This window comes from Rhincodon typus, chromosome 3 (assembly GCF_021869965.1).
Source record: "Rhincodon typus isolate 14 chromosome 3, sRhiTyp1.1, whole genome shotgun sequence".
In the NCBI taxonomy this organism is placed as follows: domain Eukaryota; kingdom Metazoa; phylum Chordata; class Chondrichthyes; order Orectolobiformes; family Rhincodontidae; genus Rhincodon; species Rhincodon typus.
In genome coordinates this window covers 74,220,683-74,240,623 of record NC_063334.1, presented here as the reverse complement: position 1 = coordinate 74,240,623, position 19,941 = coordinate 74,220,683, and the positions used below count along the sequence as shown (strand labels likewise).

General features: G+C 42.3%; 1 protein-coding gene across 2 annotated transcripts in view; it reads right to left on the bottom strand.

The window, feature by feature from the left end:
- tmem232 (transmembrane protein 232) overlaps window positions 1-19,941 on the bottom strand; it is a 74,842-nt gene that overhangs the window by 17,029 nt on the left and 37,872 nt on the right. For both annotated transcript variants that reach the window (XM_048595050.1, XM_048595051.1), the window contains exons 5-6: window positions 8,874-9,052; window positions 3,452-3,699 (exon numbers count right to left, since the gene is read on the bottom strand). In XM_048595050.1, the coding sequence (XP_048451007.1) occupies window positions 3,452-3,699; window positions 8,874-9,052 (427 nt within the window). The remainder of the gene's footprint in view (window positions 1-3,451; window positions 3,700-8,873; window positions 9,053-19,941) is intronic.

Below are 19,941 nucleotides of genomic sequence, written 5' to 3'. Positions count from 1 at the left end.
TTATCGAACATCCTGGTAAATCTCTTTTGCACTCTCTTCAAAACCTCTACATCATTCCAATAGTGGGTGACCAGAACTGCACACAGTACTCCAAATGTGACCTAACTGAAGTTTTATACAGCTGCAACATGACTTGCCAACTTTTATACTCAGTGTCCTGACCGACAAAGGCAAGCACATCAAACAGCTTCTTTACCACCTTATGCACTTGTGTTGCCACTTCCAGAGAGATGTCAATTTGGATGCCAAGATCCCTCAATATATCAATCCTCCTAAGGATCATGCCATTTACTGTAAACCTTGACTTTGCAATTGACCTCCCAAGATGAATCATTTCACACTAGCCCAAATTAAACTCCATCTGTCATTTCTCTGCCCAACTTTCCAATTGATCTGTGTTATGCTGTATTCTATAACAATCTTTCTCACTATACACAACTTCACCAATTTTCGTGTCATCTGTAAACTTCCTAATAAAATCATCTGTATTTTCATCCAAATCGCTTATTTAGAAAAGCACCCCTCCATAACTGCCCTCTGTTTTCAATGACCAAGCCAATTATGTCGCCAACTTATCATCTCACATTGGATCCATATGAGTTAATCTGCTGGACCAACCTACCATGAGGGATCTTGTCAAATGCTTTAGTGAAGTCTATGTAGACAATATCCACTGCCCTACCCTCAATCATTTTCATTACTTCCTCAAAAAACCCAATCAAATTTGTGAATCAAGACTTTCACTACACAAAGCCAAATTGACTATCCTTAATAAGTTCATTGTTTTCCAAATTCAAGTAAATCCTGCTCTTAAGAATCTTTTCCAATAATTTCCCTACCACTGATGTAAGGCTCATAGACATATAATTTTCTGGATTATCCCTGTTATTGACTATTCTGCAGTTTTCTGGGATCCTGCCTGTGACTAAAGAGATACAAAGATCTCTGTCAAGGCCCCAGTAATCTCCTCACTTGCCTCCTCCAGTATCTGGAAGATTCCATCAGGACCTGGGGACTTATCTAACTTAATACTTTTCAAAAGACAACACCTCCTTCTTAATATCGACATACCCTAGAATATCAAAATACCTCTCCCTAATCTGACCATCATCCATTTCCTTCTCCTTGGTGAATACCAATGCAAAGTACTCATTAAAGATCTCATCAACTTCCTCTGGCTCCACTTATGAATACCCACCTTTGTTTTTGACTGGACCTACCCTTTCAGCTCTTGCTCCTAATATATGTACAAAACGCCTTGGGATTCTCCCTAATCCTACTTGCCAAGGACATTTCATGGCCTCTTTTAGCTTTCTAGTTTCTTGTTTAAGTTCTTTCCTGCTTCCTTTATATTCCTCAAGGGCCTTGTCTGATTTCTGTTTCCTAAACTTTACATACGTTTCCTTTCTCTTTTTGACTAAATTTTCAATATCTCTTGTTATCAAGGATTCCCAAATGTTGCAATCCTTATCCTTCATACTCACAGAAACATGCTGTTCCAGAGCTCTGATCAACTGGGCTTTAAAAGACTCCCATATCAGATGTGGATTTACCTCAAGCACAGCCACACCCAATCTATTTTTCCCAGCTCCTGCCCAATGCTTTTGTAATTTACCTTCCAATTTAGCACTTGCATCTTAGGACTAGTCTTACCCTTATCCCTAACTATCTTAAACTTACAGAATTATGATCATTGTACCCATAATGACCCCCCACTGAAACTTCGATCACCTGGCCAGGTTCATTGCCTGACACAAGATCTAATATGGACCCTTCCCTGGTTGAACTATCTACCTATTATTTCAAGAAACCCTCCTTGAGGTACCTAACAAATTATGCACCATCTAAGCCCCTGGCACTAAGGAAGTCCTAGTCAATATGGAGCAAAAATAAAGTCAAGATGGGTGGTGGGCTGCCTGACATTTGGTTCCTCACCCCTTAGGATGAAACAATCTTGACTCTGACCACTGCAAGTGCCTGACTGACCATATCTAAGCTTCTGGACTGGTATCTGAGGCTGTCCTTGACTTCTGTACCAGGACTTCGTGACCAAAGGTTATCTGCTTTATAGAGTCATAGAGTCACAGAGTCCACCTCATCCATGCCAACGAAGTTTCCCAAACTAAACTAGTCTCACTTGGCTGTGTTTGGCCCATATCATTCTAAACCTTTCCTATTCATGTACCTGTCCAAATGTCTTTTAAATGTAACTGTACCTGCATCTATCACTTCCTTTGGCAGTTCATTCCACATATGAACCAACCTCTGTTTGAAAAAGTTGTCCCCAGGTCCCTTTTAAATCTTTCTCCTTAAAAAATGCCTTAAAAATAGCTTTGAACTCTCCTACCCTAGGGAAAAGACCTTTGTCATTCACTTTTTCTATGCCCCTCATGGTTTTATGAACTTCTAAAACGTCATTCTTCATCCCTCTATGCTCCAGTGAAACAAGTCCCAGTCTTTACAACCTCTCCTTATAACTCAAACCCTCCAGTCCTGGCAATATCCTTGTAAATCTGTTCCGAACCCTCTCCAATTTAATAATATCCTTCCTATAACAGGGCGACCAGAACTGTGCGTAGTATTCCAAAAGTGGCTGCACCAACATCCTGGACAACCGCAACTGATGTCCTGACTCCTATACTCAAATGATCTAAGCAAGGAAGGCAAGCATGCTAGGACTGCTAACAAATATGACAAACCTCCTAGCTTTGTGTCTTTGATAAAGGGCAAGGCAATAAATAGAGCAGTGAGCCTGGTGTCTCTGCCTGAGGGGCAAGGCATAAAAAGGGTAGAGCAAGGTAGGGATGCTGAGAGTGTCCAGGTAGTCTCAAAGTCAGTGAGCGCAATGCAGCAAGAGAACAGGATAGAGATGCAGCCTAGCCCAGACTATGAGTTGATTGGTTATACCTGAGCACAAAGTGTCCATGCTGGAGAATTACAACGATAGTTGCTATTGCACCACGAGGTACAGCACAGAAGTGTTGAAGTGTACTGTCCGTGGATTGGAGATGTGGCATGAGGGTTTTCAATGCCTGTGAACGTGAGGTGCACGTAGCCAGTGCCCATGGAGCATGCCCTTAGGTTTTTGTGCCTGGTGTCCAATATAGAGATAGCTTTAAGCCAGGGATGAGTTGAAGTCAGCAATTCCTCTTCTGACTTCAGTTTCGAGAATTCTGAATGTGTAGTTCACTCACAGCAGGCGGTAAGATACAAAGCTGCATTTTTATAAAGTGAAATCTGCAGTTAATAAGATTATTAACAAGCAATAATCCCTCTTAATAGGTCACTCCCTGCTGCCAGTCGTGAATCTTGCCTCGGTGCCTGGATCTTAGTTAAGATGTGCTCCCGATCGTTGGACTTTGCACACGAATCTGCCACATTTCATACATAGTCCACATTGTTCAGATCCCTGAGGTTCTGCCCATGGATACAATGTTAAATTTACTCTTACCTGAGCGAAAGACGTGTCATTTTGTTTTCTACGTTCACTTGTTTCTGAAGTGGAGACCTGGAATTAATGGGTCGTTGAGGCAACATCCGAGGCAAAAAGATATAAGGAATCACAGGAGGCAGGCAAAGCTGAGACAGAACACTAGCTATTCGCCAACCCAGAAAGTGAACTGCTACTGAGCTCCTGAGAGATGGTGATGTTTTAGAACTTCCACTGGTAAAAGGATTTATGGGGCCATTTAACTCTGCCTAGGAAATTTAAAAAAAGAACATCAATACAAATCAAGTACAGCATTTTTTAATTCATTCACAGGATGCAGACATCACTACCTGGGCCAGCATTTATTGCCCATCACTAATTGCCTAGAGGGTAGTTAAGAGTCAATCACATTGGAGTCACCTGTCGGCTAGACCAGGTAAGGATGGCAGTTTCCCTCCCTAAAGGACATTGGTGAATTAGATGAGATTTTCCGACAATCAGCTATGGATTCATGGTCTTCATCAGACTCGTAATTCCAGATATTTATTCAAATTCCTCATCTGCCATGGCAGGATTCAAACCCAGGTCTCCAGTACATTACCTGGGTCTCTGGATTAATAGTCCAGTGATAATACCATTAGGCCATTGCCTACCCCAGCCTGGATAAGTTATATTCTTTCATCAGCTATATATGAGTAGCACTGTGAAACAAGTTTGAAATGAAGATACATTGTCAATCATTATTTACTTTCCCCAGTTTTTACAGCTTCACTGTCAAGATTGTGGCAGATGAGATGAACTTCCTTGGAAATCCAGTTCTAACACAAATCAGAGACAAGAAAACAGAGGAAATTTTGTGCTCTATGATTGTAATCCTGTTCTACTCATCCTTTAGAGGACAACTTAATGGTACCACGCTGAGGAAGAAGGTCATAGCTTCAATTGAGACGTTAAACTGAAGACTTGCTTGTCATGTTGGGTAACCACAAAGTTCTCACGGCAAACTGTGAAGGGCAAAACAGTTTTCCAACTGCATTAAGTAATAGTTATCCTTCAATCAACGTCAGTAAAACAAATTATCCACGAGTTTAACTCATTGTCATTTGTTTGCAAGACTTATGTGTTATATACAGCAATAAATATGCTTGAAGATGACTTCATTGGCTGTGAAGTGCTTAGTAACATCTGAGGTTGTAAACGGTGCTATATAAATGTGTGTTTTAGACCCACCCACAGTGAAGGAATAGCAATGTAGTTCCACCTGAAGACGGTGTTGTTGTCTGGAAGGGAACTTGCAGGTGGTCCACCATCTACAAGGTACAAGTCAGAAGTATAATGGATAGTCCCCACTTACCTGGATGAGTGCAGCTCTAACAGCACTCAAGAGTCTTGACATCATCCAAGTTAAAGCAACACACTTGACAGGCGCCATATTCATAAACATCCGCTCTGCCACTGACCGTCATCAGCAGCAGTCCCTTGGACAACACTTTCTAAACGCACAGCCATTTCTAACTAGAAGGACAAGGGCAGGTAAAACATGGGAAAACTAGCACCTGCAATTTCCCCTCCAAGCCACACCCTGTCCTGACTTGGAAATATATCACCATTTCTTGAGTGTTGCGGGTTAGATTGTCTCTTGTTTGAGACAGTCATTGCCTCACACTTCTCTGGTGTGAATGTTATATGCCCCTTATCAGTCCAAACCTGAATGCTGTCCAGGGTTTGCTGCAAATGGTGCAAACTCCTTCAGTATTTGAGGATTGATGATGGTACTTAATATTACACAATCATTAGTTAACACCCACTTCTGTACTTATGATGGAACAGAGGTTTTTGATAAAGTAACTGGGGGTGGCCATGGGTACCCGCATGGGCCCAAGTATGCCTGCCTCTTTGTAGGATACGTGGAACAATCCCTCTTCCGCAGCTACACTGGCCCCATTCCCCACCTCTTCCTCCACTACATTGATGACTGTATCAGGACTGCCTCATGCTCCCACGAGGAGCTCGAACAGTTCATCCATTTCACTAACACCTTCCACCCCAACCTTAAGTTCACCTGGACCATCTCCAATACCTCTCTCTCCTTCCTGGACCTCTCTGTTTCCATCTCTGGCAACCACCTGGAAACCGATATCTATTTCAAGCCTACCAACTCCCACAGCTACCTAGAATACACCTCCTCTCACCCACCTTCCTGCAAGAATGCCATCCCCTATTCCCAATTCCTTCGCCTCCACTGCATTTGCTCCCAAGATGGGGCATTCCACTCCCGGACATCCCAGATGTCCTCGTTTTTCATGGACCACAGCTTCCCCTCCGCAGTGGTTGAAAACACCCTCGACCGCATCTCTCGCGTTTCCTGCAACTCATCCCTCACATCCCCTCCCCCGCAAAAGCAACAAAAACAGAATCCCCATCGTCCTCACGTACCACCCCACCAACCTCCGGATTCAATGCATCATCCTCCGCCACTTCTGCCACCTGCAATCTGACCCCAATACCAAGGACATTTTTCCCTCCCCATCCTTATCTGCCTTCCGGAGGGACTGCTCTCTCTGTGACTCCCTTGTCCGGTCCACACTCCCCACTATCCCACCCCTGGCACTTTTCCCTGCAACCGCAGGAAGTGCTACACCTGCCCCTACACCTCCCCCCTCACCCCCATCCCAGGCCCCAAGAAAACCTTCCACATTAAATTGATGTTCACCTGCACATCTGCTAATGTGGTATACTGTATCCGCTGTTCCCGATGTGGCCTCCTCTACATCGGGGAAACCAAGCGGAGGCTTGGAGACCGCTTTGTGGAACACCTACGCTCGGTTCGTGACAAACGATTGCACCTCCCAGTTGCGAACCACTTCAACTCCCCCTCCCACTCCTTGGACGACATGTCCATCCTGGGCCTCCTCCAAAGCCACAACGATGCCACCCAAAGGTTGCAGGAACAGCACTTCATATTTCGCTTGGGAACCCTGCAGCCCAATGGTATCAATGTGGACTTCACAAGCTTCAAAATCTCCCCACCCCCGACCTCATCCCAAAACCAGTCCAGCTCATCCCCAACCCCGACCTCATCCCAAAACCAGCCCAGCTCGTCCCCGCCTCCTTGACCTGTCCGTCTTTTCTCCCACCTATCTGCTCCTCCCACCTCAACCCCCATCTCCACCCCCACCTCCTACCTACCAGCCTCATCCCCGCCTCCTTGACCTGTCCGTCTTCCCTTGACTGACCAACCCCCATCCTAACTCCCCACCTACACTCACTTTTACTGGCTCCATCCCCACCTTCTTGACCTGTCCGTCTCCTCTCCACCTATCTGCTCCTTTATCCACCTTCCATCCGCCTCCCCCTCTTTCTCTATTTATTTCAATAATTCCCGTTCCCCTCCCCCATTTCTGAAGAAGGGTCCAGACCCGAAACATCAGCTTTCTGCTCCTCTGATGCTGCTTGGCCTGCTGTGTTCATCCAGCTCTACACCTTGTTATCTCAGATTCTCCAGCATCGGCAGTTCCTACTATCTGTGGAATATTAAGCCTTGGACACCACCCTGAGGAATTCCTGCAGCAATGTCTTAGGGCTAACACGATTGATCTCTAATAACCACAACTATCCTCCCTCATGCCAGGTATGACTCCAATCAGTAGGGAGACCTCCCCCAGTTCCCAGTTTTTCTAGGCTTCATGATGCCATATTCTCACCTTACCACTCTAGGTTAGTTCTACTGTCCATGTTTAGACTAAGGCAGTAATGAGTTCTGGAGCTGGGTGGCTTTAGCATAGCCCAAACTGAGCATCAATGAACAGGTTATTGCTATTTGATTGCTACTTGATGGGACTGTCAACAACAACTTCTGTCACTTTACTGATGATTAAGAGTACACTGATGGGGCTTCTGTTATTAGTTTTCTCCTGCTATTTTTTTGTGGCTAGAACATACCTGAGCAATTTCCCACATTGTCAGGTAGATGTCAGTGTTGTAGCTATACTGGAACAGCTTGGCTAGGGGCACGACTAGCTGTGAAGCACAAGTCTTCAGTAATAATAAGGACTGTGCTGATCACTCCTAACAATACTGTCCTGGAAAAAAGATGTCTGTGACTGGTAGATTATTGAGGACAAGGCCAAAAAGATTGTTCCCCCTTATTGGTGTCCTTATCACATGCTGCAGGCCACTTCAAGCAAGCTATCTCCTAAACATGACATGACAAGCTCAGTTGGTACTAGTACAATTGAGCCACTGCTGGTGATTGACATTAAAGTCATCCATCCAGAGCTCATCCTGTGCCCTAGCCACCATCAGTGTATCCACAGTGGTGTCCAATATGGAAAAGAATGGATTAATTTGTTGAGGGTGGTAATCAGCAAGTGACCTTTTCCATGTTCGACCTGATACAATGAAGTTACATGGAGTCCAGATCCAATGAAGACTCTCAGGACAATTCTCTGCTGACTGTATATCACTGCGCTGCTATCTCTGATGTCCTGTTAGTGGGATAGGGCATACCGAGGGATGATATCAGTGCTGTCTGGGAAATTGTGTGTAAAGGATGATTCTATGACCATGAGTATATCAGGTTGTTGCTCTCTCAATTTTATTACAAGTTACCAAATTATAGGGAGGACCATGCAGGTTTGAAAGGGCCGGGTAGACTGTTGACATTTCTGTTGGCATATCAGGTGGTCCATCAAGTGTTACTTCTTTCTAACTTTGTAGCTGAGTAGTTTGCCAAGTCATGTCAGGGGACATTTAGAAGTCAAAAGTATTGCTGTGAGTTTGGAGTCACAGGTAGGCCAGAACAGTAAAGGATGACAGGATCTCACTGAACTGGTAGATTTATATGACAAATTACAATAGTTTCATGGTCACTATTACTGGGACTAGAATTTAATTGCAGATTTATTAAAGTTAAACTCCACCAGCTGCTGTAGTGGATTTTGTACCCATGTACCAGGGCCTGGGTGTCATTCGTCGAGTGACATTCTCACTCTGCCATTGCCTAATAGGAAATATAACTGAGATACAGATTAGCCAAGGCCTAACTAAAGAGCACAACAGATGTAAAGGACTGAATAGCCTGGTTTAAATTCTTCAGAAGGCCAACATAGGACACCCGTTTCTCTAAATGGACGATCAGTCATACTGCTCAGCACTGAAACCACATTGTGTTCCTGGTCTTATTAAAACATTTTTGAGGTCTCAGTTAGCCTACCAGTTGGAATTCTGCACAAGCCCTCAATGGCCACATATCCTGTGGAATGGGTACACATCAGCCCTTGGTGCATGGATAATACGAGCTTGTTGTATTCTAGTATATTAATGAGTATCAGACACTGCAATATAGATCCTGTTATGTTAGAGTTAGCATGATTGGTTCCAATTGAAACTTGGGAAACTATATTTTGTTTCAATTTCCCACACTCTCATATACTCAAATTACCTCAGCTACTTTAATAGCTGCCAAGACTCGAGTATCCTGTTCCACGTTTTGGTGTTTTTGGAGAGCATTCCATGCAGCATTCCTTAACCCCTCTTGATTCTTGTCACCATAAAGAATGCGGCAGAACTTTGCCAAACTGTATGCTGCTCCGTAGCGAACCCACCAGCTACAATCCTGATCTAAGAAATACATAAAAATGGAAGCAATAAAACTGAACTGGGTACTGAAAATGTTTTTAGTTGTTTAAGTCGTTAAGTGGATTAATAATTAATACTTCATATCATTTGATATTGGTGAGACTATGACACACATAATGCCTGCATAACACTAGCGATTTTACTTTAAAATTAATTAACAGCGAAGTGTTTTGAGACCCCCTAAAATCACACAAAATAAAACAAAAAAAAACTCTCTTTAGCAATATAAATTGGATGAAGAGATATACTAGCACTGGAGGGGGTGCAGAGGAGATTCACTCGGTTGATTCCAGAGTTGAGAGGGTTGCATTATGAGGAGAGACTGAGTAGGCTGGGATTATACTCATTGGAATTCAGAAGAATGAGGGGAGATCTTATAGAAACATATAAGATTATGAAGGGAATGGAAAAGGTGGTGGCAGGGAGGTTGTTTCCGCTAGCAGGTGAAACGAGGACTAGAGGGCATCGCCTCAAAATAAAGGGAAGCAGATGTAGGACTGAGTTCAGGAGGAACTTCTTCACCCAAAGGGTTGTGAATCTGTGGAATTCCTTGCCCAGTGAAGTGGTTGAAACTACCTCGTTGAATGTGTTTAAGGCGAGGCTAGATAAATTTTTGAACAGTAAAGGAATTAAGGGTTATGGTGTGTGGGCAGGTAAGTGGAGCTGAGTCTCAAAAAGATCAGCAATGATCTTATTAAATGGCGGGGCAGGCTTGAGGGGCCAGATGACCTACTCCTGCTCCTCGTTCTTATGTTCTTATGTTATGTTCTTATGAATATAATGAGTACAGCTGTCATACTTCCATATCACTAGAAGGAATTTAGAAGAGACACAAGTGATATTACAAGACAGAAACCACAATTACAAACTTGTAGTCATGTTTCTAACAGAGACCACAAATGTCACAGTACCTCAAATATTGCAATTTCATTTCTGTTTTATTACTCACATAGACTTCAATATAGGTCAACATACCACTGAATATATATGACATCATTCTGAAAGTAGTCATTTCATCATTTTGCTTTCTGCTTGGAACTTGGCACAGCAAAGAAAAATTTCTCCTTATTGACACATAACACTCACAAGAGGGTATGATTCTACAGATATTATTTGTGCTCACACTCTGAAGATTGTTTGAATATGGGAGAGGGAATCATGGTGAATCCAGTCTCATGTATGTACATTTTAGCAAGAGTCACTGAGTAGTGATCAATATTGGAATCAGGAGACAAATTTCCTTTTCTCCTTGCCCATGAATACTAAAACCAACTTTAGCGTGACTATAGCCGCACCGGGTGAGATCTGCTACTTTGGCAGTGACCAGGGATCAAATGTGGAAAATCTCTTTGATTGGATTGTGCTCTATATTCATCAACTCCTTTTTCAATTTGATAATTAGGCAAGCTATAGAATAGTAAGAAGCTTACATTTCTATGGATGATGAGCACCATTTGTTATCATTGAGTACTTTATGAAATCAAAAAATAGGAACTAATCTATCAGAGAGGTCAACTCAAAAATGTAATTATTGTAGATAATTATCAATGATTTGCAATTTTAATACTCCTGAGTGATTAAAAGATATATTCTAAAAGACATATCACACATTCTAAAGCAACAAAATCAATGTATTATTTTGCACACAATATAGGATGGATAATAAATGCTGGTATTTCCTGTGTCAGACCTATTTTAGAAATGAATAAAATGAAACTGATTTTAAATGAATCACAATCAATTTTGCAAAAAGAATGGCAATGGCTCAATAATGGCCCTTTTAAGTAAAATTTGCCTTTTAGGACAAGGAAGCAGTAACTTGTCTGGATACCAACCCTACCAATCCATCCCACTACTCTACACACATCATTAGTACTATTCAAAAGCATCATCAATGACTTACAGATTAGTTGCTTACTTATTTGTTAAGGTTATTGCTGAATTCTGCATGATTTGGTGTTTCCTATGGTTTTTTTAAGCTTTGAAAGTAGAGAGCGGATGATGTGTCAGTTGTTGAAATATGTTTTACTAATCTCAGGGCTTGCACAAACCTGCCGCTTCTAGACATGGGTGTGTTAGTAGGCCTTCCTCTTGGAATAAAGCATGACTGGGAGAATGAACAGAAGCAATATCCAAATGATGTCAAATCAGTTGGGAGTGTGGTGTTACTCAGCAGAGAAGTCATCAAAAACTCAAAAAGGAATTTAGAAGGAGCTCCTGTATCCAAGAATGGTGAGAACATGGAATTCTCTACCACAGGAAGTTGTTAAAATGGATTGTATAAATATATTTAAGGGGAAGGTCGATAGAATATAAGGGGGGAAGGAAAAGATGGTTGTGCTGATAGATTCTGAAGAGGCCAAGTGGATGGAGATTCAAGTAGGATATGAACACCAACATATACAGAAACAAAAACAAAAATTTCTGGTAAATCTCAGCAGGTATGGCAGCATCTGTGAGGAGAAAGCAGAGTTTACATTTCCAGTCTGGTGAATTCTGATGAAAAATTACCAGACTCAAAATGTTAAACTCTGTTTTCTTCCCGCAGGTGCTGCTAGACCTGTTGAGTTTTGCCAGCAATTTCTGCTTTTGTTTCAAATCTCCAACGGCCACAGTTCTTTGTTTTACTGACATTGGTTGGACTGAATAGCTTGTAGTTGTGTGATACAGGAACAAAAGAATCAGGAGCAGGAGTAAGCAATTTAGCCCCTCCAACCTGATCCGCCATTCAATACAATCATGGCTGATGTCATCACAGCCTCAATTCCACTTTCCTGCCTACTCCCAATAACCCTCCAACCCATTACTAATTAAAAATCTGAACATCTCCTCTTAAATTTACTCAGCAAACCAATATCCACCCTGGGGTAGTGAATTCCACAGATTCATGACCTTTTGAGAGAAGTAATTTCTCCTCATCTCTGTTTTAAATCTTCCACCCCTTATCCTAAAACTCTGTCCTCTCATTCTAGATTGTCCCATATGAGGAAACATCCTCCCTATATATACTTTGTCAATCACCTTTAGCACCTTATAATTCTCAATTAGATCTCCTCTTATTCTTCTAAACTCTAGAGAGTATAGGTCTAACCTGCTCAAACTCTCCTCATAAGACAAACCTCTCATCTCCGAAACAAAAACAGAAATTGCTGGAAAAGCTCAGCAAGTCCAGCATAGAGAAATCAGAGTTAATGTTTCAGGTCGAATGGTAGTAGCTGGGAAAATGTTGGTTTACATGCAGAAGACAGTGTGGGGGGAAGGGGTAAGGAGTAAACAATAGGTGGTGATATAGCACAAAGAGAGAGAAGAACATCTTTCAATTTCTTTTGATTTTTTGATTTTTCTTTTCGATCTTTTGATTTTTACAAGAGACAATAACAGTTGGACAAAGGAGTTGATAACAATTTGGCTAGGAGGGTGAATAGCTATTAATGGAGACTGTTATTGGCTAACGATGTGTTGTGTTTAATACCAGACTATGTGATAACAAGTGCCCATCTCTGGAATCAATCTTGTGAACCTTCTCTGAACTGCCTCCAATGCAACTATATCTGTCCTCAAGTAAGGGAACCAAAATTGCTCACAAAATTCCAAGTGCAGTTTCACTGATACCTAATATAGTTGCAGCAACACTTCCCTACTTATATACTCTTTTCCTTTAGCAATAAATCCCAAAATTACATTTGCCTTCCTTATTTCCTGCTGTACTTGCATGCTAGTCTTCTGTGATTCGTGCAGGAGAACACCCAGATCTCTCTGCACTGAAGCACTCTGACTTTTCTCTCCACTTAGGTAGTAAATTGCCCTTCTATTCATTCTTTCTATTCTATGACCTCATACTAACTCATGTTAAATTCCATCCACCAAATTATGGCCCCTTCACCTAACCTATGCATACGCATTTGTAAATTTCTAATTTCGTCATTGCAACTTAATTTTCCGTCTGTTTTACTGTCATCTGACAAGTTTGGCTTTAGTATCTTCTATTCCTGCATTCAGGTCATGAATATAGATTGTAAATATTTGTGGCCCAAGGACCAAGCACTGTGGCACTCCATTAGTTATAGCTTGCCAACCAGAAAAGACTCATTTATTCTGACTCTCTGCTTTCTGTTGTTTAGCCAATCCTCCTTCCAAGCTAATAAATTACCCCTGTGATCTTACCTTGTGTATTAACCTTTTGTGTGGCACCATATCAAATTCACCTGGAAGTCCAAATATACTACATCAAAAGGATACCCATTATCCACTTTGCTCGTCACATAGTGTCACAGAGGCATACAATGTCTGGTCACAGGCTTCCAGTCCGAAAAGCAACCCTCCACCACCACCCTCTGTCTCCTACCATCTCACCAATTTTGTATCCAGATGGCTAGTTCCCCCTGTATTAATTGTGATCTATCCTTGTTAACCAGTCTACCATTCAGAACCTTGTTGAACACCTTATTGAAGTCCATATCTTCAAAGATCTCTGGAAAATTCGTCAAATATGATTTACTCCTTATAAAACTGTGCTGACTCTTATCGATTGTGTTTTAACTTTCCAAATGTCCTGTTATTACTTCCTTAAAACATAAGAGCATAAGAACCAAAAGCAGGAGTAGGCCATCTGGCCCTTCAAACCTGCTCTGCCATTCAATAAAATCATGGCTGATCTTTTCATGGCCTCAGTTCCACTTACCCACCTCTCACATAACTCTTAATTCCGTTACTATTCAAAAAATTATCCATCTTAGCTTTAAAAACATTCAATGAGGAAGCTTCAATTACTTCACTGGGCAGGGAATTCCACAGATTAGTAATCCTTTGGGTGAAGAAGTTCCTTCTCAATTCAGTCCTAAATCTGGTACCCCTTATTTTGAGGCTATGCCCTCTTGTTCTAGTTTCACCTGCCAGTAGAAACATCCTCCCTGCTTCTCTTTTATCTATTCCCTTCATAATTTTATATGTTTCTATAAGATGCCCCCTCTTTCTTCTAAATTCCAATAAATATATTCCCAGTCTATTCAGCCTCTTCTCATAAGCCAATCCTCTTAACTCTGGAATCAACCTAGTAAATCTCTGCACCCCCTCCTGTGCCAGTACCCTATACAGCTGCAATATAACCTCAGGCAACAAGGTGCAGAGCTGGATGAACACAGCAGGCCAAGCAGCATCATAGGAGCAGAAAGGCTGACGTTTCGGGCCTAGACCCTTCATCAGAAATGGGGAGGGGAAGGGGGTTCTGAAATAAATAGGGAGAGAGGGGGAGGCAGATAGAAGATGGATAGACGAGAAGATAGGTGGAGAGGAAACAGACAGGTCGAAGAGGCAGGGATGGAGCCAGTAAAGGTGAGTGTAGGTGGGGAGTTAGGGAGGGGATAGGTCAGTCCAGGGAGGACGGGTCAAGGGGGCGGGATGAGGTTAGTAGGTAGGAGATGGGGGTGGGGCTTGAGGGGGGGGGAGGGGATAGGTGGGAGGAAGAACAGGTTAGGGAGGCGGGGACGAGCTGGACTGGTTTTGGGATGCGGTAGGGGGAGGGGAGATTTTGAAGCTTGTGAAATCCACATTGATACCATTGGGCTGCAGGGTTCCCAAGCGGAATATGAGTTGCTGTTCCTGCAACCTTCGGGTGGCATTGTTGTGGCACTGCAGGAGGCCCAGGATGGACATGTCATCCCAAAACCAGCCCAGCTCTCCCCGCCTCCCTAACCTGTTCTTCCTCCCACCTATCCCCTCCTCCCACCTCAAGCCCCACCCCCATCTCCTACCTACTAACCTCATCCCGCCCCCTTGACCTGTCTGTCCTCCCTGGACTGACCTATCCCCTCTCTAACTCCCCACCTACACTCACTTTTACTGGCTCCATCCCTGCCTCTTCGACCTGTCTGTTTCCTCTCCACCTATCTTCTCGTCTATCCATCTTCTATCCGCCTCCCCCCCTTTCCCTATTTATTTCAGAACCCCCTTCCCCTCCCCCATTTCTGATGAAGGGTCTAGGCCCAAAATGTCAGCCTTCCTGCTCCTCTGATGCTGCTTGGCCTGCTGTGTTCATCCAGCTCTGCACCTTGTTGTCTCGGATTCTCCAGCATCTGCAGTCCTGCTATCTCTGATGCAATATAACCTCCTTGCTTTTCAACTCAATCCCTCTAGCAATGAATGACAAAATTCCATTTGCCTTCTTAATTACCGTTGTACCTTATCCTGGATAATGAGCCAAGCCATTCTCCCACCATTGCTGAGCTTTCTGAAAACAAAGTGCTATTTCTACCTCCAAACATAACATCTCTCCTTCAACCCACGGACCAGGATGTAATAGCAGCTTTTAAAGCTTATTAGTTAAGTGTGCACATTTAAGAGGCTGATTGCAGCCGCTGAGGGGCATAAGGACAATGTTCTTCAATTTTGGAAGAGTTTTAACATCAAAAAAGCAATTGACATTATCATGGATGCCTGGGGTGATGTCAGTAAGGACTGCTTGCATGCAGTTTGGCAGAAGCTTCTCCCAGATTTTTTTCAAGATTTTAAAGGCTTTGATCTGTCAGAAGAGCTCCCAAGACTCAAAGAACATTGTGTTGATCTTGAAGCAAGTTGGATTTGAAGAAGTGGAGAGTGAAGATGTTGAAGAACTGTTTGAGTCCCACTGTGAAGACGTCTCTACAGCTGATCTACAACAACTTGTCGCTGAGGGTGAAATGGAAGGTGGAAATGAAGAAAATGAAGTCCAGAATGCAGCACCATGAGAGCTTTCCACTTCTGTTTTGTCTTCGATCCTGAAGGAAATTAAGAAGCAGTTGCAGATCTTAGACAACAATGATCACAGTGCAGAACACAGCAGGGTAGCAGTTCGTGGAATAAGATCTTATTTGGCACCTTATGAACAGCTTCTTCATGAAGCCAATCCCCAAGAAGACAAAGAACCACAGCCATCCACTTCTGGATTAACTATTTTTCGCCCTAAACCTGCAACCACAACTGCACCTGGTGCTGATGCTGATGATGACAATGATGATCCTCAGCCCCTGCATTAACAACATAGCAACCTCAAAACCTCCGCCCCCATCAAGTCATCTTGACATTTTTTCAAGGTAAGGTGTTAAATTTACTTTTATTTAATTATTAGATATGAATTAAACATTTATTCAAACTGCACTATTCTTTGTGTTAGGTTTTTCAGCAATTTTGAGTGATTTTTTTGCTGGTCTGCCTCGAACACTGCTTTTCCCATAGGCACCGTTACTTCTATAGTGCAATTTTCTATAACACGATGTTGCATAGGAATGAAACTATCACATTATAGCAGAACCTACAGTATCTCTGCTGCCATTTCCTTTAAGACCCTAAGATGTGGGCCATCAGGCCTTAGGGACTTGATTGCCCTTGAGTTTGCTCAGTACCTTTTCCCTAATGAAAATGATTGTTCTAAATTTCTCTTTCCCTCTTTCTGTGACCTCTGCATTCCCTGTTACTGTTGAGATGGTACTAATATCCTCCATCATGAAAACTGAGGCAAAATATTGATTTAGTGTCACTGCTATTTCTGTGTTCTCCATTATTAACTCCCCAGTTTCATCCTGCAATCAACCGATATTCACTTTAGCTACTCCCTTTTTTTTATACATATAGAAGCTTTTGATATCTGTTTTTATATTTTTTGCTAGTTTTCCATCAGAATTTACTATGTACATTCCATGCATTTGTATATGAAGAGCAATTCAGAGCAGGGCTAGTTACTAGAAGAGGGAGGAGGATGGGAGGTTATAGAAAAGGAGAGGATAAAGAAGAGGAAATATAAGAGGAAGAAGAGGAAGAGGAGCTGAAATTTAGCAGCAATTCAAGACTGGGCAACCACAATGTGCTTTGGACCATCAGCAACAGAATTATATTCAACAAATATCTGTAACTTCATGGCCTGGCATAACCCTCACTTTGCCATTATCACTAAGCCTGCTTCAATGAAGAGTGCTGGAGGGCACAGCAGGAGCAGCACCAGGTATACGTAAAAATGAGATGTCAACCCGGTGAAGTGATAAAACAAAACTACTTGTATACCAAGCAGCAAAAGCAGCATCCAATAGATTGAGCTGAACAATCCAAAACCAATGGAGTAGATCTAAGCTCTGCTGTTCAGCCATATCAAGTCATGAATGATGGAATGCAATTAAACAACTCAGAGGAGGAGGAGGCTCCACAAATATTTTCATCCTTAGTGATGGGGGAGCCCAGAACATGTGCAAAAGGCAAGACTGAAGCATTTGAATCAAGCTGATTTTGCAATCGAACAGAAGTACAAAGTAGAATATCTTTGCTGACATTCTGAGATGTTCATGCTGAGTATGTCCAGAGTCGGAGAACAGCTATTTATACAACTATGACACCAAGAAATCCTACTTGAACATTCATATTAACGCACATAATGGCAACTCCCTGAGTATGAATGACTGTACTATTGCACTACCTCATTCAGATTTTTGATGGGAGCTGCTTTTGTACTATAGGAGCAGAAATATTGACCATCAGAAGCTTCATTAAGGTTAGTTCTACAAGGGTGTTTTTTGAATTGGGCATCAGTCTTATGCTAGAAAATGAGCTTCAAGCACTGTGCAAATCCCTGTATTGAATTTGTGCTGGAATTCTCCATGATTTTTGACATGAGAGCAGGTTTTCTGATGTCCAGTGTAGCTCTCATCAAAGTATTTTGCAGCAGAATTTATACTTCATCTCCACACTGGTGAGCTGGTTCCTACACTATCCTTGTCCTCATGTCTGACAACAGGATATTTGTGCCAAATATTTCAACATGCACAGATCCTAACCTTATATCATTCTTTAAGATATATGTATTGCCAGCATCAGAGTGGCTGGCAATGAGTACGAAATCAAGTGATATTGTGCCTTCATCATCACTGTCTTCTTGGTCTTTTCAGCAACCGGTGTTGTTGGAATTCTTGAATATTTGAAAGGAAAAAAGGACAGGAGAGGTGTGTTGAGAGAACCAAAGAAAGTGCAAGATAAAGGAACTTATAAGTTTGAAGATGAGTCTACAGACTTAGTTGACTTCTTTTGAGGAGGAAGCAAGCAGGTTGGAAAAAGGAGACACAGTGGATGTAATATATTTGGATTTTTAGAATGTGTTTGATAAATTGCCATACGTTAGGCTATTTAATAAGAAAACAATCCATAGTGTTGGAATTAGGAGATTAGCATGCACAGAGGCTTGGCTAACTAATAGAATAGAGATAGTTGGGATAAAGGGGGCATTTTCAGGATGGCAATCTGTGACTAGCGGAGAGTCACAGGGGCCAGTGCTGGGGCCATAATTATTCACAATATATATTTAATGATGAGGAAAGTGAATGCATTATAGTGAAGCTTGTGGATGACACAAAAATAAGTGGGAAGATAAGAGGTGATGATGACACAAAGAGTTTAGATACAGATTAAGCAAATGGGCAAAAACTTGGCAGATGAAATATAACATGGGAAAAAGTGAGGCTATGCACTTTGGCAAGAAGAATGGAGGGGCTGAATGTTATTTAAATGGAAAAATAATACAGAAAGCTATCAAACAGAGGATTTGAGAATCCTCATGAATGAATCGCAAAAAGTTAACATCCAAATTCAGCTGGTAATAGAGAAAGCAAGCGGAATGTTAACCTTTATTTCAAAGGAAATGGAGTATAAAAGTAGGGAGAATTTGCTAAAACTATACAAGTAGTCAGACCACAGCTGGAATACTGTGAACAGTTTTGGTCCCCTTTTCTAAAGAAAAATATAATGATATAGGAGGCAGTCCGCAGAAGGTTCACTAGGCTGATACCAAATATGGAGGGACTGTCTTAAGAGGAGAGGTTGAGTACTCACTGGAGTTTAGAAGAGGTCAAAAATCACACAACACCAGGCTCAACTCATCAATCGCCAATTCTGTTGTGCCACAGCAAAAAACTCAGAAAACAGACATGAGATACAACCGATTAGGGTACCCTTTGTCATCCAGTACTTCCCTGGAGTGGAGAAACTACGCCATGTTCTTCGCAGTCTTCAAAACATTATTGATGACAATGTGTACCTCACCACGATTTTCCCTATGCCTCCACTTCTTGCCTTCAAACAACCGCCAAACCTAAAACAGACTATTGTTTGCAGCAAACTACCCAGTCTTCAGGACAGCATCAACCAACAACACTACACAACCCTGTCATGGCAACCTCTGCAAGACATCAGATCATCGACATGGATACTACCATCAAACATGGGAACCCCACCCACCACGTACACAGCAAATACTCATGTGACTCGGCGAATGTTGTCTATCTCATATAATGCAGGCAAGGATGCCCCGAGGCATGGTATATTGGTGAGACCATGCAAACACTATGACAATGGATGAATGGACACCGCACAACGATCACCAGACATGGCTATTCCCTCCCAGTGGGGGAACATTTCAGGGGTCAAGGACATTCAGTCGCCGATCTTCCGGTAAGCATTGTCCAAGTTGGACTTTGAGATACACAACAGTGCAAAATTGCTGAGCAGAGGCTGATAGCCAAATTCCATACCCACGAGGGTGGCCTCCATCATGAAGGAAGATGCCATAACAATGCTATCAAGTAGCACATGATGAGCAATTATCTGTTCACTCATGCTCAGTTTGGGTTCCATCAGAGCCATTCAGCTCTTGATCTCATTACAACCTTTATCCAAACATAGACAAAACATCTGAACTCCAGAGAGGAAGTGAGAGTTGCTGCCCCTTGACATCAAGGTCAGATTAGAATAATTGTACTATCAAGGAGCCCTGGCAAAACTGGAGTCAATGAACATTGGGAGAAAGGAGTCATATTATGCACAAGGGAAGATGATGACCTTCACTCCATCATTAGGTTAGA